The sequence below is a fragment of the Galleria mellonella genome, unplaced genomic scaffold (genome assembly GCF_026898425.1).
Source record: "Galleria mellonella isolate WM207_F2 unplaced genomic scaffold, CSIRO_AGI_GalMel_v1 utg32, whole genome shotgun sequence".
In the NCBI taxonomy this organism is placed as follows: Eukaryota; Metazoa; Arthropoda; class Insecta; order Lepidoptera; family Pyralidae; genus Galleria; species Galleria mellonella.
In genome coordinates this window covers 4224111-4249427 of record NW_026442075.1, presented here as the reverse complement: position 1 = coordinate 4249427, position 25317 = coordinate 4224111, and the positions used below count along the sequence as shown (strand labels likewise).

General features: G+C 32.3%; 1 protein-coding gene across 2 annotated transcripts; it reads left to right on the top strand.

Annotated features, from left to right (window-relative positions):
* Positions 1 to 6314: 6314 nt before the first annotated feature.
* On the top strand, positions 6315 to 20821 carry LOC113510823 (uncharacterized). 2 transcript variants are annotated; one of them, XM_031907233.2, is made up of 5 exons: positions 6315 to 6340; positions 15610 to 15703; positions 15785 to 15868; positions 18509 to 18699; positions 20443 to 20821. In XM_031907233.2, the coding sequence occupies exons 2-5, from the start codon at positions 15631 to 15633 to the stop codon at positions 20623 to 20625; spliced, it is 531 nt and encodes a 176-aa protein (XP_031763093.2). In that variant the 5' UTR covers positions 6315 to 6340; positions 15610 to 15630; the 3' UTR covers positions 20626 to 20821. The 2 variants fall into 2 exon arrangements, with proteins under 2 accessions (XP_031763093.2, XP_031763092.2); XM_031907232.2 differs by lacking the exon at positions 6315 to 6340 and having other exon boundaries at positions 15553 to 15703.
* Positions 20822 to 25317: the final 4496 nt, after the last annotated feature.

The window sequence follows — 25317 nt, the reverse complement described above, 5'->3', positions numbered from 1 at the left end:
AGATAATGGGGTGCGTAATGAATAGACCTGTGAGATATAGGAATGGTCTCTTCCATATAGTCTTCGTTATATAACTTTAGGTCCTTAAAGAATAGTATGAAAAAGCACTCGACTAATCAATATAGTGCAGCCAATCTTTGAGATAAAACCAGTCAGGTGCGAGTTGAATTCACGCCTAAGGTTCCGTACATAAAAATATAAATATGAGATAAAATTACCTTCATTGCATATCTCATACTAAATAGACACCTAATAATTATTACTATTAACACTACAATTTATAGTTTCTTATTATATTATGCTTAAAAATAGGACTGCATAACTAAGTTTGTTTAAAGAGAACGGAAGGGAAGTTTATGAGAAGTTTATTTAATGAAAACTTTTGTCTTCATCGCTAACAGTATTTCCTATTAGATCTACCTCCATATGGTACCTAAAAAGCGCTGTGGTTAATTTCTAGAGAATTCGCCATTATGGGTTAACTGACCAGACTTCATCCTCTGCTTGTACCCTGCTATTATATACCATTAGCATAGGCAAATACACCATTCTCTCTTCCTGTATAGACAAACCTTTAGAATTCCTCTCTTTAATTCTTCACATGATGATTTTTCATATGATGACGATAACAGTGTTCACTTATGTGAGGGGACACTGTTACCGTCATCATAACAGCATTTAACTGTCTACCGCTAAACATAAGCGTCCACTTTCGGGGGTCTTGCCATTAGTTGCCACGCTTTGCAGGCGGATTGGCAACCGTGGTAAGACTTTGGAGATGTTTTAAGAGGATTGCTACTGCTCATCCCTCGCCCTCTCTTAGTCGCCTCTTAAAACACCCACAGGAAAGGAAGGGGTAGCCCATTCTATGCCGGAGCAAACACAGCTAACTGTTACCGTACTGGAGGAAAGAGATTGCTAGTAATGGGGTCAATTAGGTCCATTACCTTTGACCGTTGACCTCCTCGTGGTTCCCCTGGAAACCATCGTGGTTAATTCTAGTTGAATTTGTCAGGATGGGCTAACTGGCCTGCTTTCATTTTTTTTATACGACTTAGAATAGCAAACAAGCTGACGGTCCACCTGATGAAAAGTGATAACCGTCGCCAATAGACATGAGCAGTACCATGGACATAACAGAGTATACTGTTTCGCTCATGATACCCCCCATGCGTTGCCATTCCTGAGGACTCAGGTCTTATTCCTCTGTACCCTGTAAATTCACGCCATATCCCACCCTTCAAACCGAAACACAGCCATGCAAATACAACTGCTTCACAGTAGAAACACAAATGGGACAGAGGTATCCAAGCAATTGACTTTTCGTACTTTCATCCTCACCTGTCATCTTTCACTGGTATCTTGCCAGTGTATACCGATAGCACAGGAGGGATTACCATTCCATTATCATCCATTAAGAATCTGTTACCGTACTCATTTTAAATAGTCACAAGTTGAAGTACTTATTATAAGAAAGTAGATAGATATATACCATTTATCTATTTTAAGTTGTAAATAACTATATATGTCATATTTCGTATGAATCGTGTATTTTTAGTGGAGTGTTTCCCACAATATCGGACGGGTAGAAATATTATATTATTGTCACTATGTAGTTACATGAAAACGTTTTGTGAATAGCATTTAGGCTCCAGTAAGGCAAACAGACAGTACAAAGGCTTCTGTATTGTAACGACATGCAAGCGGCACTTACAATTTATGGCCAAAAGCCAGGTCGACTGAAAGAGTCAAATGCAAACTAAACGACACACCACTATTGTACCTGACATATTCTACAACATACTTAAAAATATCAAAATTATGTAAACTAACTTTTACCCGCGATTTAGTGAACCGGCATAGTACGATCAACTTTAAATAATTATCTTTTCAGTTGATCATATTGTAGAATCATATTATTTCTATATTCACTCAGAACGGTGTGATCATATGTCGTGCTATAATAATAAAAAAGCATCTGCCATATGACCAGGATATGTTTATTGACCGGACTCAAAAGCCTATATAATTCCTCATATTATATATATATATATATATATATATATATATATATATATATATATATATATATATATATATATATATATATATATATATATATATATATATATATAAATTTATTATGTACTCGTAAAGTACAGACGAAGTAGTAAGCAAACAAGTAGTTTGACTTTTACTGGAAGCCAATAACATTTACTGTGAATCAACATGTAATGTATCTTGTAATTGCAACTGTATACTTTTGTTTAATAAATCCAGAGGGAGATTTTGTACAAAAGTCGATTGCTTGGGTACCTCTGTCCCATTCGTGTTTCTAGCGTGAAGCAGTTGTGTTTGCATAGCTGTGTTTACAGGGTACAGAGAAATAACATCTGACTCCTCAGGAATGGCAACGCATGGGGGGTATCATAGGCGAAACAGTATACTCTGTTATGTCCACGGTACTGCTCATGTCTATAGGCGACGGTTCTAAGTTGTATAAAAAAATCAAATTTAATAGTGGTTGTTTAAACCATTAAGGTGTCAAGAGATAACAAATAAACTCACCTTAACATTTATAATATTAAGACGTAAGCAATTAACAATTACCGTGGAATCCAGCTCTACACAGAATATTACACCTTGCAATTATGAGTAACAAGTAATTTTACTTTTAATAGGAGAATTGTAAAAGTTTGCTCCATCACTATACACTTACAATCACCTAGGATAATGGTGATGATGTCAGAAATTAACAGGGATAAGAAAAAATGGGATAAACTGATAAGGTTTTGGTTTTATGCTGCAGATTTGGGAATGTGATTATGTGTAAACTAAATAAAAAACAGCTCATGATGGCGGATAAATAGTGTTGTTTACTTCACCATATCTATTTCATTTGATTTATCTTATGAAAACCATAACCAATAAACCATGGTCCTTGATGTTATGATAAGTTTTCTGAAGGAAACCCTAAAAATAATCGAACAAAATTGGATCCAGCCATAATATAGGATTATGGAAGCTTATACTCCTACCCTCGGATTCTCTAGCTACATAATGGGAGCCAATCATAGACTGTAAATAACGTCTAATATTGGTATGGCTCTAGCGTCTGAGTAGGATGTATTTCGGAAGATTCTCTCAATGTCAAGATCGATACGAAATTTCCATAACATTTTACTCATTTTATCAGTTCAACCGGAATTTAAAATTTTAAATACTAATTAAATTTAGAATTTCTAATACAAAAAAGAAAAAAAATTTACAATAAATATATAAATATAATCAAAAACAGTTGCATTATATTTTATTGCATAATACATCATGTAATAATGTAGAATATCATCCATCTATGCATAAATTTTTTTTTCAAATCCAAGCATTCAAACATCAATAAAATAAATAGTTAATTTTTTTGTTCCAACATTAAAGTACATTCATTTGCAATTTATTTTCCTAGACTCCTTTTAGCTCGTTTCAATTAATTCCATTTCATAAATTCTTAATTAATATTACAAATGTGAAAGTGAGTTTGTTTGCTTGGTGCTATAACGACTTAACTGATCATCATTTGACGTAATCATGATAACGAGATGCCGTGGATAATTTTTTTTTATACAGTATACACAACATTATAGATCTATATTTAAATAAATATTATACTTTACATAGTATTTAATAATACTGATTTAAAACAAAAACAACAAAATTGCAATAATGTATTTTTTACCGATTTTATGAAAACTGAAACAAACCAAAGGTTAAAAAGTAAAATAGCGAATAAATTATTCAAAAACAAGACGTAAAGTACGTCGAGTCTCTTTATGTAAAATGGTGTTTAAATGTAAATCCAGAAATTACTATTCTTAGCTTTATATTTTAGTAATACTTTATAATTTTCCTTTTTATCTAAAAGTGCCCTTAAGTATCTTGAGCTTTAAAGTCTGAAGTACGCGATTACGTTATATAAGAAGTGGACAGACAGTGTCCTCAATAGAATGGCGCCCTCTTCCTGTTAGGACACCCTCTTGCATTCCGTTAAGCCCTCTTGATTCTTCACAAACCCAAATTCGAACGGGCTAGTGACTTTCAACACGAGGCACCCTCGAAACATCGTGTTCTGCTTGTTATCCAATGTTTTTCTTGTCATCATTTTTCATTGACCTGCAGATTCGATGTGTTAGGATTCATTTTTATGTTTATTAAATGTAAGTACTTCACAGTAACAAATATCATCGATTACTTATAAATAAACTAGATGTAATCTTCTTCTTCTTGATGATTCATCCACTTGTGTGCGAGCCCATGTGGTAATATAAAATATGATCCTTTTCACGCAAAAACTACTGAATGAAATTGAATGAGAATTAGTGCATGTGTAGATATTTTTTTAATGAAAGATAATCAAATGATAAACCCACCTGCGCTAATAACATACGCTGGCAGGCCACCAGTGAGTGGTGATAAGTGAGAATGTAAGGGCAGGTCAGTTAGCCCCTCGTGCTAATTACACTTTGTATTTAACACGATGGTTTCCAGAGGAACCACAAGGAGGTCGACCTAATAATAATAATTTATTTATTTACTCGAAATGTGGTAATAATAATGGTCTTAAATATAATAGATCTACACATTTCGCTTTATCTAAAGGCATGCAAATTTAGTATTATAATTTAGTGGCTTACGTATATTAATAGCCTAGTAGGATCAATCCATAAATATTGGCAGCCGCACACATACTAATGGTAGCAGACTAAACAAATACAAATACAAACTAAACAAAAACAAATACATAACAAGTCAATAATATAACAAATGTCATACAATACAAATGAATTACACAATTACATACATGCATTTAATTTATTAAAAAGTCATTTATTGAATAAAAATTGCATTCCAGTAACCATTTTTTTAACCGTAATTTAAAGTGACTTACTGGTAGTTCTCTTATTGATTTTGGTATTTTATTATATATTTTAATAGTCATTATATCACAGTTATGTTGATACAGTGTGGTTCTGCAGATGGGCAGTTTCAACATTCTGGGATCTCTTGATCAATATGTGGGATATCTTGATGAATAATCGTATTCGAAACTTTTGTAAAAAATTGTGGGTTTTGTTTAACAAATATTCCTACTTCATAAATATACATGGATGTAAGTGTTAATATTTTTAATTTTTTAAATAATGGTCTACATGTGTCTGTTTGTTTTACACCACAGATAGCTCTTACGCATTTTTTCTGTGCTATAAAGACCTTTTTCGACATTATAGAATATATTATATAATAGGGTATATTGTAGCCAATGTGATTGATAGTCCGCATTATTAACAACTCTTTCCCCCCACATGTGTAGGTTTGGTGACGCCAGTTTCAAATTTAAAATATAATTTATGTTATTATATTATAATAATAAGATTTTTTGTAAAAAAAAAAATAATAATAATAAATCGAAAATATCTCGACCTGGCTCACGATGTGACCGAAATGTGGGGGGTGACGTCCACAGAAATCATTCCAATCGTTTTATCGGTGAACGGTCTTATCCCAACCAGTCTGGAACGACATCTCAGACGGTTGGAAATCCGAAGCGACTCACTCCCGGGAAAGATGCAGAATGCGGTGCTCTTAGATTCTGCCTGCATTGTACGCCGGTTTCTCTCCCTGGGGCCTTGAACCCCGGCCGACTGTGCTTCTGCCAGGAGTTAGTTGCCATCTCCTCTCCTCAAGAAAATTTTTTATAAAAATTAAAAAATAATAATAAATCTTTTATTTTCAGGTATATACCTATAGTGTACAGTAATTATAATTGAAGATTCCTTTTAATTAATTAATTACAATTTTACATTATCAATTAATTATTAATTATACAAACTATTATTATTATTTTTATTTTTAATACACATTAATTACAAAATACTAATTTAAATCGTTTCATTATAAAATCTTTTGCCGTCAGGTATGCAATGGGGAATACAGTCTTTACGATATGATTACTTATTGTCATTAATCTTTCATGAAATTTTGCCTTACATTTACGTAAAATAGCAAAAAAATCATTAACCCTGTTCTCTGCAAACCTCGTTAATAATTGTATCATTACGCTTTTCATTATACATAAGGGATAGGTAGTTTACTTGCTTACTATTTTAGTGGTAGTCTGTAACCAATGGATTGATTATGTCTACTTTACGTCAGTGCTGCCCTCTCACCCGACTGGCCGCCGTCTCCCGTATTAATTAATTATTAATATTATTCTTCCATATTTCGTGCCATCTTCGTAACCATCAGAACACCGGACCCTGTAAAGAGCTACTGGAATTATTAACAAGTGAGTACATATCCTATTTTCCAAATTACAAAAGACGAGGTAAAAACCAGCCGGCGACCCAGCTCAAATATCAAAGGAAATAATAATTATTTATAATATTAAGTCGCTTCGCCAAGGTTGTATCCAAACTTAGCAAATACGATCCCTTATATACTGATTTACGCGAATTCAATAAGGAAAAAAATATATTGAATTTATAAGTTTTTCCTATAAATTGATTTCCAAGAAGATAATACCAAAATAATCTAGTGTCTGTTTAATAAAAACCGTATTTCATTAGCGGAAATTCGATTTTCCTAGTAATCAATTCCCTAGCGAAAAACGTACGCCTGAAATAATATATCTAGTTACAATCAATTTATTAAATAAATATAGACAGAGAAAATAAAATAAACATTAATCAGAAATGTAAGTTCTCGTTAAAGTTACTCCACACGATGTGTTTGTGGGTTTAAATAAACTTCTTGGCAATAATCCATTTATTACCTTCATCCTATTAAATTCTCTACTAGGCACGAGTCTTTTTCTATTAAAAAAGAATATTAAAATGCTATAAAACTGGTCAGATGGCTTAACACAAGGTTCTATTTTAAATTTTCCATTTTCTTTCTTTTCAACTGATGTAGACCCCATAGTCATATCGTAAGCCATGCCTCTGTTTATAACACTAACTGTATCCCGCAGCGTCACTCGCGTGGATCACTATATAAAGTATCTATCTTATATGCTAAATTACGATATAAGATATAAGTTACCCATATACCAAACTTCATTTCAATCCGTTGAGTAGTTTTTGCATGAAAGAGCAACAAATATTTATCCATCCATTCCTTGGTTACAAACTATCGCATTTAAAATATTAATTGAATATTATACGAGTATATAATTTTAAACTGCACCTTTGTATATAATATAGGTGTCATTCATACTCTTGATACTAGAGGGCGCTCCCTTCACATAAATAATGGTCCTACGCTATTAGATATCTATGTAGATATAAATATTTCTTGTCCAACTGTTGCCAAGTCGACTTTTTTCATAGACGATCCAAAAAAAGAATGAACTCAACACTAGGTACGAGTACAACAAAACTGCATTTTTCCTGATCCATGCCTCAGTTGAAGGTTTTTAAAATAAACACATCGACTTTTCTGTGATTTGATGTATCATATTTCGATTTGTATCGATTTAAAAATCGATTTTTTCCGGAATAATCTCTTATATAATGTGCTTTGTTTCCTTAATCATCTCTTACGATATCCTAAAGACGAAAAGGAATGGTGGCGTCATATTATTTTATTCTGTCAGCACATATAAGTATTAAATACGTTACGAATTCGTATGAGGATACATGTTGAAAATGAATGCTCGTTCCTTCGGAAAAAACCCACAATGTGCAGCACAAACTCAATTATTTTCTTTTATATTGTTTTAGGTAATATCTGGATGTGTCTGTTCATTTTGGAGAGTTAATATGTTATATGGCATTAAAATAAATTCGTGAAGTTTAGTTTAAAATAGTGTAGAATTTATCTTTGTTTATGACCATATACAGGTATCCATATGTTTCGTCTATGTTCTTACTTCATCATTCACCAATCAACAAATGCACATTCCATCTTACTTTATACAAGTAAAGCCGTTTATAGCTAGCGCCGTATAAAATATTAAACTGCAAAGTAAAAGAAAATTCACGTACAATTATAACTCAAGAACTCTCTTGCAGATTTTCCACACAATGAAACTTAGAAAAAGTTGCTTTGGAGGCATTATTGTGAGAATATGTGGGACAGATGTTCGGAAATTTTCGGTGCGGCAGAGAGGCTCGAATTTGTGAATGCAAATAGTAAAGTAGGTCTCCGCAGTCTTGGCGTCGTGCCCACTGCACCGGCTCACGTAGACGCTTCTAATCATCTTATTATTGTTGCCCACTTTTAAAGTTGAATGTGATAAGGTTTCTTATTTATTTTGTCCATGCTCTAGAATAGTACGAGCTACTTTGAATATAGAATTTTAAAACTTCATATTTGAAGTAGTAGTATTTGTTTTTTAAATTGTACCAACGAGTGGACGCGCAAATTAATGCAGTAGTGGATGTGACAATGACAAAGAAAAATATATTTTTTGTAGTTTATGGCCGATATAGGTTTTTATTTTATGCTATCATCGTATATCCAATAAAAATATACATAAACTCCGGTTAATAATATTAATCTACGATTGAACCGTTTAAGCATTAAATATCTGTACATAACATATATTCATATATAAAAAAAAAAAATAATCATTCTTCAGCAGAGGATAAAAAAATAAGAAAACAACGAGCATGTTCTCAGTTACAATAACCACAATAGATATTATAGTAGCCCGTTTTATTATATTGTTATTAAAAAAATGCTTACTGGTTATACGACCAACGCCGCGGCTACAGTTAGTATTAAACAAACATCTGAAATGATTTGTGCTCATATTTGACAATACAATATCAATATAATAATATTATATTAACGGAATGATGACAAGATATGAATGTCTACTAGAAAATTGTCGTATGAAATGAAAGAAAATATTGTTAGAAGGACCATATTAGTATTGTGTACAAACCAAACTGAACTGGACTAACACAATAGTTTTTTTTTTTTTTGTAATGATTAGGAATTAGGGATAAATACGATAAGAAATGTGGTTCCGGCATAGAATAGGCCACGCCTTGCTTTCCCGTGGGTGTCTTAAGCGATTAAGGAGATTTAATGGTCAAAGAATAGACAGCAGCGTTTCTCTTATAACATCACCAAAGTAACTGCGGTTGGCGACCCGCGTGCCAAGCGTGGCAATTACTGGAAAAGCTCCTTCTTATATGCCTATGTTTAGTAGTGGACAATTAACGGCTGTTATAATAATAATAACAACTATCTATACAGTACTAGAGGCCCGGTACGTGCTTCGCTACGTATAAAATGAAATAACTGACAATTTGCTTTAATCGAGGCACGTCCAAAATGAAATGACCACATAAATGACATAAACAACATGCTTGTACTGTCAACACTGAAAAAAGTTTCAATTTGACAGCACAATCCCCATCTTAAAAAAGTTTGAATTTAACACAAAAATCCCCATTAACAAAGTGATCTGCCATTTATTGAATTCATTTGTTACAAAAATGTGATAAATAAAGAACCGCTCGACAGATTTTGTGCAAACTTCACATAATAAATAGTCAGAACAAAGCCTAAACATTTGATTTGGATAGGTGAGCCCATTCTTGAGTTATAAAATTACTGAACTTGCTTAATTGTTACAATTTCTATTGTGTGCGTGTTATTATATCATGTATATCTCTTAGACTGTAATTATGTGAAGTAAGAAATACTAGGTATGTAGGTACTAAGTCTACAGGGAATTGTAAGAAATGTAAAGGTAAAGTTGAATATGTGTGTATTAAGAAAATGAAACTCTGAGATTACTTACCACTTCTACATTAATTACGTAACACAATTGTTACTTAATAACATTATAAATAAGCTTTTTGCCTACCACTTCGTACACATGTTTTCAAATGTAGGTGTTAACACATGAAAACTTTTTGGTATTTATAATAATTTGAATTTAGTAAAAAATAAAAACTTATTCTTTTTCTAGCTGTCAACAAGTCTTTTATTTCATAAAATTTAAAATATTAAAAACAAAGCAAAATACAGCTAGAACACAAATAATAGGAAAACTAATGAAGTAGAACACTTCAAGATAAAACATACAACAGATTTTAAAATAGATCTTCAGGAATACAATTGTGAAAATCATATTCAAGTCGGTGTACAAGTTTTTACGTGTTTTTACAAACAGACAGACAAATTATAAGAAATATTATTTCAGCTTCTATTGGTTTTATAAAGACTCCATATTAATTATTTTTATTACCCATGTGTAGACATTGTGTAGTTACATTTTTGTTATATTAGTAAGATGTGAAAGTGAGTTTGTTTATTTTAATGCAAGCACACGTATTATATTTGAAATTAAAAAGTAGGTAAGCTACTTTTTTCGGTTAAACGCTATAATATCACCATACATGAACGAAGTTGCAAGTAAATAGTAACAAATTCGTTAAAAAATAAAAGAGCCACGTGGAAATCAACCTAATAAAACATATTACTTGTTGGCAATGGGGACTTTTTTTTTATACAACGTGATGAACTGATGGAAAGTGGTAACCGTCGCCTATAGACATGAGCAGTACCATAGACATAACAGAGTATACTGTCTCGCCCATGAAACTCCCATGCGTTGCCATTCTCGAGGACTCAGGTGTTATTCCTCTGTACCCAGTAAATTCACGCCATATCCCATCCTTCAAACCGAAACACAGCCATGCAAACACAACTGCTTCACGGTTGAAACACGAATGGGACAGAGATACCCAAGCAATCGACTTTTGTACAAAGTCTCCCTCTGGACTGTCGTTTCTTTTCGTTTTATTGAATATTTATTGATATATTCCTAAACTGCCTTATGGAGTTTCAACGGAAAAAGTGAGAAAATAATTGATAAGCGGGCGGATGAGTCATTAGGGACTCGAGTGGCAGCCATATATCAAAGGCATAGTATTCGTTAAGAAGCTAAATGATTCCGTGAGGACTCGTGTGGGTGGATGGCAAATTGAGTAAGAGATTATCTATGATATTGCTACCTGTATCTATGTACATATCAATAAGGAACTAGTTATATCAAACATCGAAATCTTCCGCATGCAATTTTAACTTTTATTTAAATAAGCAACAGTTGATTTTGCCATGTTGATTTCAGCTAATAGGTAGGTACGTAGCGGAAATGTTTATTGCCTGAATGCCTGAAAGTGACAGAAAGTGACCTCTGACTACCCCTTATTTTCTGTTATTTATTTATTTAGAATATAATATCAAATGGAGGCAAATGGACACACACAATGCATTTTATTCATATTTCTTTTTATTATTATTTTTAATAAGGAATTTAAGCGACTGACTCTTGGCCACAACAGAATATCAGTATTTTGCTCTTTTAAGAGCAAAGCAGTAAACTGAATAGTGACCATTTTGTGTTACTATGACACGCGTATGTAGGAAAAAAAAGATTGTTGTTTTATATATTTTGCATTTTTTTTTGTAGTAATGTAAACAAATTATCTATCTATCTATCTATGCATTCTTGTCAAAGATATGAATGAAACGTTCTGAAAAAATGTAAGTACTTACTCGATACTTTTTTCCGCCACCAAGTACTTTGGGATAGATACTTTGAAAACAAGTATCAAGTAGGAATCGATGACTCGTGGCAGTGAGTCAATGCCAACTTAGATTTATTAATATTTGATGCACAAAAAATGAATATTTTTTTGAAAATCAAATATTAAATATTCTTGAATACATCATAATTCTAATTATGCGCAGATGGTAGACTTGTCTATATTTGTCTATTTCAAAAAATATCGGAAAAAATCAAAAATTTATTTTTTGTATTGACCGCCTATGAATAATAAAGCTTTTTTATGGCTTACCACTGAGATATGATATTTTTTTTTTTAATTAGATATTAATATCTTTAAACAATATGTTCTTATTTTTTTTTTACTAAATTCTACAAACAAATCAATCGATACTTTTTAATCAATATTTATTTATTTATTTATTGGTCAATAAAACTTTTTACAAGTGGCAAGCTTAATGCCATATGACATTCTCTACCAGCTAACCACTTGGTAAAAACAGAAAGCGTATGAAGGGCAGATATGGTAAAAAATATGTGACATATTTATAGTAACATAGTAAAATAATTGTACATAATACATAAGAACTAAACATATAATACATAAACATTACTTTTAATATATAATATATAAACATATTATATAATATAAATATCGAGTAAATATCGATACAATGTATAGAAGTAAAAGTACCGATACTTTTTTTTATATACAACTTAGAATGGCAAACAAGCTGACGGCCCACCTGATGGAAAGTGATAACCGTCGCCTATAGACATGAGCAGTACCATGAAAATAACAGAGTATACTGTTTCGCCTACTCGTTTAGTAATACATGATACCTCCCATGCGTTGCCGTTCCTGAGGACTCAGGTGTTATTCCTCTGTACCCAGTAAATTTACGCCATATCCCACCCTTCAAACCGAAACACAGCCATGCAAACACAACTGCTTCACGGTTGAAACACGAATGGGACAGAGGTACCCAAGCAATCGACTTTTGTACAAAGTCTCCCTCTGGTAAGGTAAGGTAACTTTAATGCTATAATTTCATCTTTAGTCAAAAAATTAAACTTAAGAATGAATTCCGAATTGAACTCTGGAACCATGATAAACAACTGTTTAATAAAATTAAAATTATGTTTAGATTAAATCACGGGAATAAATTAATAAAATAACAGCCTCATCAAGCTCAAGATAATAATAACTAAAAGGTCACAGCTGTGTTCTTTCATTTTTTTAATAAATTTTTAACACGGTATACCATTTTTAATTTTAAAAATTATATTAAAGTCCTTATTTTCATTTCATAAATTATTAACTTTTTCCCTTTTTATGTTGTCGTAATAAAAATTGAGAGACAATTTATTTATAAGCGACAAAACACACTATATTTTTTTAGATGCATTAATATTTAAAGTTCCATAAGTAAATACTTCATAAAAAATAAGCAAAGTAGCAATTTTATTGATAGAAAAAAATACAGAGAAAAAAATATTCTTTTGTGACACTTCTAATGGCAAATTATCTGCCAACAAAACAACACATCTGATGGAAAGTGGTAACCATCGCTTATAGATATGTTATATTCTCATAGTACCCACACCTTCATTCCTGAGAACTATGGTTGAAGTAAAGTTATAATGAACAGATAAAAGGAAACTATCATCACTATCATAATTTCAGTCATTTCGTCTAAAGGAAACTGGGTCACGTGTATGTCAATATGTCATTCCATTTCATAACTCCAAACTTGCAAAATGTTGTCATTAATTTTGATTAAACAAGTTCTCATTTATGAATAAACAATAAATTATTAAGCGAATAAATTATTCTTTGAGATGAATTTATTATTTGCTGTAAAGTATCCACCATGTCTCATTGGCACAGCCAGAACCGCAAAGTTGGTTTACGCTTTGTAGTCAAAGCAAGAAGAACTCTTTGGGCGCAAGAAATTATTCATTAGCTTTCACCATAGCGACGATATTGTAAATAATATCTCTCGATTCTGGCTAAAAGTATTTTTTAATTATTTATAGGATACCCGACTAGTTACATAAATTAAAAAAAATTAGACCTACACATATGTAAATATTCACATATATCCATACAAACATATATATATATATATATATATATATATATATATATATATATATATATATATATATATATATACAACGATAAGTAGTGGGATTTAACTAAATTTTTTTTTTTATAGAATGTGAGTTCTACAAACGAACTGCATGCTTTATTTTTTTCCTCCTGGCGACTTATCGTTTCAATCTTGCCTGATAAAATTTGATATACACATACTATATATCGAAAAAGACGTATTATTCATCCCAGTCAATAAACATATCCCGATCATAAGAACGAAGTTGCGTGTAAAAGCTAGTATGCCTCTATCTACAAAATAGAAAACTAATTATACTGATCGATAGAACATAATGACTAAATTAAGTTCCATTCGTGTCTCCCACGGCAACTGGGAAAAATAAGTCGGGGTAAATCACCGGCCGGCAGACAGGGGCTGATTTAGGTGATCAATCACCCCCGGAATCGACCGTCTACTCGTATTTATTTAATACTGTCGCGCTATACTTAACCCGGTATTGGTATTATAATCCTTGTAACCTTTTCAACCCGACAGTTAAGTGAGTCTAGTCGCTTGTATTAGGCTCGTATCGCAAATCTATGAAAATGCCATCCCCCTAATCCCCCTCATTCTAAGAATAGGCCTGGAGGCAATAGCTTCTTCACACAACGACGAATTTCATCAGAACCCTGATTTATAACAAATCGTTTTTCTAATTGGCCACGCAATTTTTCGACTAAGTTCAAAATTACATTTAAGTAATAAAAGTCTAATAATATATTTATTAAATGTCATATACCTACCTATATTATTCTATGTATCATAATTATTTATATGTTTTTTTTTATAACAGTATTTGTTACTACACCATCCTGACTGAACGCAGACGACATAGTCCATAAATACGACCAACTGATAAGAGAACGTTGAACCTTCAATGGTTGGACACACTATGCCGACTCATTAAGTGCTTTTTCACGCTACGTTTGAAGGATTCGAGGTTATAGAACAAAGATATGTTTTAGGATATAAAATAATATTTCAATAAATAAAATATATGTATATTATAATTACATATCTTTAGGACTGCAGGCCTACACTAATCTTGTGGATTCAAGTATGCTACTCGTCAAGTTTTAATATAATAATCCTGAGTGGATCGTATTACTTTCCTGCTTCCGCTATATAATCAGTTTTCCTCCTTCGCATATTCTTGGATGGATTCTCTATGGTCTTATATACTGAACACTGGCATTTAATATCAGAATTAAAATCCTTGAACTGACAAAAAGTATTAAAAATTACTTGTTTTATTATATATTTCTCGTAATTTCCAAAAGCAATAAATGGGAAATAATCCTAGAGTTCTAAACAGTATTATAATTTTAAAATATTTGAAACTAAATATAATAAGTTAAAAAATTTTACATTCTTACATTTAATGAGATTCAAACCCTTCTTAGCTATTCGTACCGAGTATGTTTTCATTTATATCATGGAAGGAATATTGTCAATATGCAGATTGGTCGTTGGAAAGAAAAATTGTTTTAAATTTCCAAATGTTTGATTACGCTTTTTAAAATATTTTAAAATTAAACTTTTATTTAAAAAAATTACTCTGTTTCTCATGTTCATAATTCTCGGTAACTGTTATCGTGAATTATGAACGTAAATTTAAAAATAAGAACTTATTTCTACCACGCACCTATAACCAGAATCATATTCAAAGTCACGCTAAAGTCTTTGTTTATAAGGAAACTTGTTATGATATTATATTTCTCATAGTAATATAATGTTCAATGTAATAAAAAAGTAATAAAATTAAATTGGTAAATACTATATAACCTAATAAAAATTTGACTTATTTTAAACAATAAGAAAATCTATAAATCCCAATGTAAGGAATCTTGCATGATTTGTTTACAGTGGTTTCGAAAAGGAAATTGGATGATAAATCTGTTTATGTTACTTTGCAATTTCAACGTAATTATTTCAGAAGACTGTAATTCGTTCGGCAACGGTTCGTGAAATAATTTCGAATTGTATATTTTAACAGTTACTCGAAAATTAATTTTTAATTTGCTGAAGAAATTTGTTTTAGCTACCGACAAGAATTTACCGTTAGATTGGCCGAGCTGTTGGACCAATGGGACAGTGCCGTTTGTTTTCGATTTCTACTCATTAAGTAAGTATATTTATAACATTTTCGTCTTTTTGACAACTGTTTCATCTTCACAGTGTAAAACTTGAAAAACTTTTTTATCTGGCAAGGTTTCTTAAAATCTTCCCTAAAGCCTAATGCTCGGAATTCTTCAAAAAAGGTAACACCCTTACCGAAGCCTATAGGCGAAGATAACTGTTAATTAATTTATTATTTAGATATCATTAAAAAATAAAAAAAAGAATACTGACAATTTTAAACAACCTAGCCGCTAAAAAAAACTTGTGAATTTTTTTGTTTTTTTTTTTATTTAAGTTCTATATATTTACGCACAGAACGTATCTTGATTAATCTATATTTAATTATTTAATAAATAAAATGAGTTTTTGCGACACTCTATCTAATCTAAAAATACAGGTCGACCTCCCCGTAGTCCCTCTGGAAATCATCGTGCTAAATCCCAGGTGTATTATGTGTGTATGTGTGTCTCGCCAGCATATACCGTTAGCGCATGATGGTTGCCATTCCATTATCATCCATTAAAAAGCTACTTATCTGCTGGAAAGTAGCAACTTCTTTTAAACAGATGCGAATAATACTGAAGCAGAATATTATGTTGTCCTACCTATATTGTCGCTGCCATTTTTAAAAATTTGTAATTTCGTGTCTTGTATTAGAAATTTTGGCTATTTTTTAACTGAGACACAATCTACATATTAAATATATGTTTATATAATTTGCTTAACAGTTGAAAGAAGTAAATAAATAGACGGTGGGTGGGACGGTCGAAGTACATCATGAATATTCATAATATATATTCGTAATTTCCGCTACACTAACTTTAAGAACAATTCAATTTATATTTAAAATTAATTGCGAAAATCAGAAAGTCATTATTACGATTTGCCGATGAAAAAAGGAATTAACCCTTTATTATTCATGCGTGTATTTTCGTACTATAATAATACCGTATTTCTAATTAAAAGTCTATATGTATATGTTTATTTTGGCTTAAATAAAATGTATTATATTTAAACTTTTTATTTGCATATAGTTACATTACTTGTATAAAGCTAAGAAGAGATCTATATTTTTGTTCTCAGTTTAAAATCTGGTATTTATAACAGGTTATCATACTTTACACTGATCCATTCATCATATAGGTATTCCTAACACATTAGGGTCGGGGGGAAAGGGATTGTTAGTAATGGAGACTTAGAATCCCATTGCTAGCAATATACCTAACCAAGTCGACCTCCTCACGGTTCCCCCTGGAAACTATCATGATTAATTCCAGATGAATTCATCATGATGGGCTAACTGGCCTGTTTTCATCCTCATCGATCATGTTTCACTGGTGCCCCACCAGCGTATCCCGTTAGCGCAGGCGGGGTTACCATACCATTTTCACCCATCAAAAAAAAATAGTATACACAGGCGGGGCACCAGTGAGAGATGATAAGTGAGAATGAAAAAACAGATCATTTAGCCCATCGTAATGAATACACCTAGAAATCAGCACGATGGTTTCCTGGAGGGACCACGTGGAGGTCGACCTGATTCGATATATAGCTAGCAATTGGGCCTTATTCTCCATTACTAGCAATCACTCCCCTCCCCCTCAAATTACTATCCATCCACCATTTATTGATACTTAAGTCTTCTAAGATCCTTGAAATTCTAAATATTATACCACAATAACCCATCCATCGTATGTGCACCGGCATATAATGGGCCGCCCCTTCTTTTTCCGTAAGTATCGTTAGTGACGACTAAAGAAGGGCGAAAGATGGACAGCTAAGTACCTCTTAAAACATCTATAAAAGCCTAACCGCGGTTGCTAACCCGCTTGCCAAGCGTGGCAACTAATGGGGAAGACTTATGTTCAGCAGTGGACAATTAACGGCCGAAAAAAATCCATCCATACGCCTCATAAGAGCAAGACTCATAAAACTTTATATACTTTGAGGTCGATTCTAAAGCGCCCTTTGTCTAAAGTTATCTCTAGATATAAATTTAATTTAATATCACATAGCACCAATATGAACTAAGTTTGTAATAAATTTATAATAAATAACTGTTAAATTAATGTATTGGGTTAATATATTACATATAAGTTTAGAAAAACAGCGCCTCAGAATCGACCACACAATTAACTGGCGTCCGATCGGAACGGAAAAAAAATGGTGGAAACGGTGAACATTTAGTTTAAGTTAAGGAACTGTAGTTTGAGTATACATAAATATGTGATAGGACAATGTATGTTGTCAAAAATGGCGGTGTATTGGCATTTTTTTTATGGGTTATAATAGAATGGTAACCCTGCCTACGCTATCGGTATACCCTGGAGATGTACCAGTGAGGGATGATAGGTGACGATGAAAGCAGGTTAGTTAGCCCATCGTGACGAATTCTACTAGAATTAAGCACAATGGTTTCCAGGGGGAACCATGTGGAAGTCGACCTGATAAAGTGTATTGCTAGAAACGGGTCAGTTAGACTCCAATACTAACAATCCCTTCCCCCTCCGGCTGATTGCCACTAAGAAACAGAAGAAGAACTGGTGTCCATTCTAAAAGGTCGCCATAATTTATGTATACATACCGTTATTATTTTGTTTATTATTAGTTGAGTCAAAATTTTGAAATATTATATTTTTTCAAGGCCCAAGACGTTTAGTAAGTTTAATTCATCAAGGTCATAATTATTTAGAAGAGCATTCATGCTTGGTCTTCGAAGAGCATAATCCGGTTACGTCAGCTCGAAAGAGGAACTTCACATATCTGTACTACATATACTCCGGTGTGTTAGAAAGCTGTTGCCTGCAATTTTACACAAAGCCCGTGGGGAGACGAGTACGTAATTAATTTATTTACACACGTACAGCTTAACCTTTTCTCTTATCTATTTCTAAAAAGCTTTATGTTTCAATTAAATAAACAATAAACAAGATTCGATAATTTATTAAATATTTTTATTAATTTAATTACATTTATTCTGTTATATCGATTTTGTCCATACTCACGTACTGGCAGTGAAATTAGAAAAACTAAACAAAAAAGTAGTTGTATTAATGTGTGTGTAATAGACTCGTAAACGTGTGTACGTGACCGTTCTAATTACATTGTACCTACTAGTGTCCCGCCGCAGCTTCTCACGAGTGCAATATTTGTTTGTGTAACTTTTAAACTGTTCAACACATTTTAGTAAGGCTGGTATTTTGGGCATGTATAAAAGTACCGCAATAATATTCTCTAAGATTTTAAAATTAACAACCTATTTAGCTTGATTTGATTTGCACGCATTTTATTTTTACATTACCAATCTATATATTTCGTTATCAAAGTAAATATGCATATTATCATTGGCATACATATAATATGTAGCGTGGAGAAATATTCTACACTACATGCCAAATTTAAATATATTATGCCAAATTTCATGACAATTGGTTGAGCCGTTTAAGCGCCAAGGGGTAATAAATAAAGAAAGTTCACTTTTACAGTCATAGCATAATATATTTATAATATTTATTAAAAAATATACCAAAACGATGGCGGACGAGCCCCCAACTAGATGGAGTCACGATCTCAAGTGCATTGCAGGGAGTCAGTGAATGTAGTTGGCTCAGTACCGTTCCTTTTGGCAGTCTATGAGGGAGGCCTATGTTCAAGAGTGAACAGATAATGGCTGAGATGATGATGACATGATGACGTTAATTACCAAGGAATCAGCTGTATACAGAATATAATACCTTGCAATTACCTCTGTTCTACCCGTGTTTCTGCCGTGAAGCAGTTGTACTTACGTTACTATGTTTCAATTTTAAATATGAGATTATTATATCGACCGTTAACTATCCACTGCTGAACTTCCCCTTCCTGAAACCCTCCCCATAATTGGAATTTTGCCGTGGTTACCACATTTGACAAGACTTGGCAATCGACATTAGACGCTGTTAGAGTTTTAGTAGGGACTCTGCTGACCATTACTCAACGATTGAGTTCCCTTAGCTACCTCTATCACCCACGGGAAAGAAAGTGGCTCATTCTATACCGGGACCACAAGACAATATGGAATGTGGTAATGCAATTACATGGTAGAGACATAACACCATAGCCCTCGGAAATAACAACACGAAAGAAGTACCATAAGCATAAATTTACCAAAGTGTCGTTCATCTACAGATAATGGATACAGATAATACACTTTCTATCTAGTAGGACGTTAGCTTATTTGCCATTCTAAATGACATAAAAAAAAATACTAAATAACTAATATAAAAAATTCGCCGTGTAGGTTCCGGCATAGAATAGGCCACCCTTTCCTTTACCATGGGTGTCGTAAGAGGCGATTAAGAGAAGTCAATAGTAGAAAAATGGGCAGCAGCGTCTTTCTTAAAATATCACTAAAAATCTAACTGCGGCTGTCAACCCGCCTGCCAAGGGAGACAACTACTGATAAAACCCCTTCTGAGGAAGACTTATGTTCAGCAATGGTCAGTTAACGACTGATATGATCTTGATATTAATAAGAAAATAGCTTTTATTTCCGATTCAAGAAAATTATAATAAAAATAATAAATTATTATTTCACAGGTAATTTTAATAACTCCGCTATGTACACTGCCCTCCGATATAGCTCATGCTACTCTTCACGCTCTTGGATTGATGCATTGGAGAAAGGAACCCTTTTCTAAATATAAAGCAAAGGCGATCTTATTTCCATATGAATGTAAAGGTTATGATCAAAAGATAAAAGAATTCGAAGAGAAATTTTAATCAATAGATAAAGTGACCTGAATTGGATTTATATTTTATAATAGGTATCTTAGTAATAAACATTTTTATTTAATTAACACTAATCTACATTTATATAATAATTTGATCTGACTATCAATGCACAATTATGACTATGAGTTAAGTCTAGAAAACTAAAATTTGTAACATAGATGCATTTTATAATGTAAGCTAACAAACGTTAAAATTTTTTTAAAATTTTACCTTAAAGGTGAATACGACAACACGCGTGCAAAGCCGTAGGGAACATTTATATATGTATATTTGGCCAGATACAAAGGGAAAGCAGTTGAAAAAATTTTTAATATGGAATAATGTAAATACTAAGATGTAAATACTGTATGTAAATACTTTATTAATTTACATGTTCGTATAATGACAAAATAAGGAAACAACGTGTCATCACTCCGTTCATCCTCAGGTTGAAATTTTAAAGGGATATTGAGGTATCCCTTTACAACTTGGGGCAAAAATGACAAAAGAAAATACCTAAAACTACTAAACCCATAGGAGCGAGATAATGGCAAGTAAATGGATATCAGGTCCTTCTTCTATGGTTAAAGAGCCTTATCCAAAGTGATGTACCAATAAACTATACCAATAGTTATTAATAAAAATATGTGCTAGATAATTGAAAAGAAAATTTATAATGAATCTGATGTATGCAGTATTAAAGTCCATTCAACTAGGCCAGAACTATACTGGAAGTTTAATTAAAACAAAATTGAATGTTCACTTCCATTAGCCGTGGTTTCCTGTACACAATGGCACTTTTAATATTAACGACTTCTACTTCAGTTAAAAGCACAATTGTAATTTTAACGCGAGAAATATTGCGAACGATGTGAACAATAATTCCTGTCTCAGAACCCTCCCTTCCTATTCCGGAACAGGCATATAACAGTTACGGAAATTTATGATTATTTGATTTTACATTATAACAATATTTCGACGTAATCTCCTGTTAACTTTCGCTCAGAAGTTAACTTTTGATTTTGGAAATATGATTTTGTTCATTTTCAAAAAGTTTCATATTTTAAAATATATAATAATATTATAATCAGCTACATACTTGCAAATAATTCGTTCTAATTTACGAGGAGACTTCTTTGATAAAAATTATGAAACAATAAAATTATATATAATTTTTTATTTATTTTTTTAACAAAAAATTGTCAATTTTTTTATTGAAGTGTAATGCTTAATCTATTTATATCTTTATATTATACTTTACCTTTATATTATACAACAATAGAATAGAATAGAAATCTTTATTCAAATGGACTTGTTCAAATGATTTATTTATTTATTTATTTATTTATTTATTTACACTTTATTGCACCAAGTAAAAAGAGAAATAACAAATACAGTAAATATTAATGAGAAGTGATACAAAAGGCGGCCTTATCGCTAAGCAATCTCTTCCAGACAACCTTTGGGTAGAGGACATTGAGAAAAAGACAAAGAGTAGGTGGCGCACTATTATATAAATATTATCATATACAAACATATATAGATACATACATACATATATACACATACATATATAATATATACACAATTAAATATAAACATAACATACATACACATACATATATAATATATACACAATTAAATATATACATAACATACACATACTTAACAGCATACATACAACAGAAAAAAATGATGAAGGAAAACGAAGAGAGAACACAGGAAAATAGTACTAAAGTGAGAGGTAGTAAGATTTAACAGAGGTTTTGAAGCTAGTAAGAGTTTGAGCGCACCGAATAGAGGTAGGTAGTGAGTTCCATAGACGAACTGCCTGAACAGTAAAGGATCTAGAATAAAAGGAAGAAGAATGAGGGGGAAATTTAAGTCGGAGGTTATTGACACTGCGTAAAGTATGATCATTAGCCTCACTGAGAAACAAGAATCGGTCTTTTAGATAATCAGGAGCAGCAGGATTAAAAAGGATTGTGTAAAGAAGAGACAGGATATGCAGATTACGACGAAAACGGATAGAGAGCCACTTGAGTTGAGTACGAAATTGAGAAGTGTGATCATATTTGCGAAGACCAAATATGAAGCGGATACATAAATTTTGGAGACGCTCAAGCTTGTTTAATTGCTCTTCAAAATTGTCAATTTAAATGATCATTTAAATTGACAATTTTTTTGTAAATCTATTGCTATTTGTAAATCTATTATATATTATTTACTTTTGCATGGGTACCTACTGTGCACTATGTGTACTATAATTAGCATTAAATTTTATTAATATGTATTATTAAGCGTAAAATAAACAGGCAAACATGAGCAGACCATTCCTCACAAGCAGCGCCCGTTCACAAGTATAACGGACGAGCCAGTCATTATTGCGCTCAACCATATTATAGGGAACTCAACGACCCAGCCCGTCACAGCGTCACCAGTCAAGACCTTATAGTGAGCATGACTAGCTTCAAGTCACAAGTCAATGATTACAAATTACATCAATACACTACCTATCCTCATCATCATATCAGCTGTTTATTGTCCCATAAGAGGGGGTTTTGGTAGTTGTTGCCATGCCGGCAGACATTACCTATGTGATTATCAAAATACGTTAAAAGATTTGAATTGACGTCAGTAAGTTCATAATAAAAATATCAATTTTTATAGATATAATTAATTAATAAGACAATAATATCAATATCTCATCATAACACATCGGTTCTTTATTTTTAAGTCGGTATTAAATTTTGTGCGTAGCTCTGAAATCTTATACGTTTAAGTACATAATATCAAGATCTGTACCTGTGTCTACTGTAATCTAATTAGATGAAGTGGTATGTAATGAGATCTAATGTATTATGTCGCAGGCATGCGCAATGTTTCTTAATATAATTGAAGTTTGTTCCAATTTCGAACTTTTGATTCGGTTACGTAGAAACGTCTTCTCGTTTCTTATTGTTCCAAGAATGTTCTCAGTTCGTTCAATAAAATGGTATTAGTATTGTAAACTTTGTCTTATATTTCACAAAGATTTTGTTTATTAATAAAAGTAGAATATATGAGGTATCTAGGTCGTATAATATGAAATCGACTAAGAACATATTGCAGTGGAAATTTATTTGTAAATTACCTCATACCTGAAGGCGTTTTTCGATTCGTTGCACTCACTCTCTTACACAGACAAACACTCATTATTGTTATTATTATACAAAACATTGACATTAATCATCCTGTATCCTGTTAATAGATGTTTTAAACTATAAATAATATTAGATTTGTTAATTAATCATTTATCTATTTATATGACTCGGTTATAGTTCTTTTTTTTTTTCTATTATTGGATAATCTTATCTGTCTCTAAAGGAACACAACACTGACTTCTGAAACATAGGTTTTTTTTCCATCTCGAAAGTCAGAGCATTCACAATTTAATTCCTGTATATGTTATGTCAACAAAGATATATTATTATTATTAATCTATGGTTAAACTCTTAATGAAATTTCTGCATGAAGTATATTTCTGTTATTTGATACATCGACAATAATATTTTATTTTATATTTGTACTAGTTTTCAACCACAATTTCTATGACAACGTGGGATATATCAATTTGGTGGTTCAAATTGTGTTCCAAAATAAAACCGACTTCAATTGTGGCAAACCCAGTTATTTCGATTTAAAAACTCCTTACAGAACAGATTTTGATAAAATTTCTTTGGAACCAATCTATAAGTATGTATGTCCTTTACTATTGTAATCTTTTGGAACAAACAATAAAGAGTATCTATCTATCTATTCTTTTAGAAAAAAAAAGTATTTTCCAAATCGGTTTACAACTGATGAAGTTATAAGTTAACAAATCATAAAAAATACAACCGAACTGAGAGCCTTTTTTTTATACAACTTAGAATAGCAAACAAGCTGACGGCCCACCTGATGGAAAGTGGTAACCGTCACCTATAGACATGAGCAGTACCATGTACATAACAGAGTATACTGTTTCGCCCATGATACCCCCCATGCGTTGCCATTTCTGAGGAATCAGGTGTTATTCCTCTGTACCCTGTAAATTCACGCCATATCCCACCCTTCAAACCAAAACACAGCCGTGCAAACACAACTGCTTCATGGTAGAAACATGAATGGGAGAGAGGTACCTAAGCAAACGACTTTTGTACAAAGTCTCCCTCTGGTATACCAGCCTCCTACTTTTTGAATACGGTTGAAAGTAGCCCATATCCTTCTGCAAACCAAGTGCTATATATGTACGAAACTTAATTATTATTGTTTCGCGTTAAATGTACTAAGAGATAGGAATAAGCAAACTCATTTTCATATTTTTTTATACCACTGAAGTGGCAAACAAGCATACGGCCCATCTGATGTTAAGCGGTTACCGCAACCTATGAACGCCTGCAATACCAGAGGTATTACGCGCGCGTTGCCAACCCTGAAGAAATCTCTTTACCCCCCTTTTGAAGAACCCCATGCTGTAATCTCTTGGGAAAACCTCGGCAGGAAGCTCATTCCATAACCTGAGTGTTCGTGGAAGAAAACATCTCTGAAACCGTGTTGTACGTAGCGATTTACCATAGACCATTTTCATATTTATAGCACTGGTGAGGTTTTGTCCACTTTTCTTGAGAATATTTTCACAGAGATACTATAGATTTTAATGGCCTTTAGTTACAAATTGAA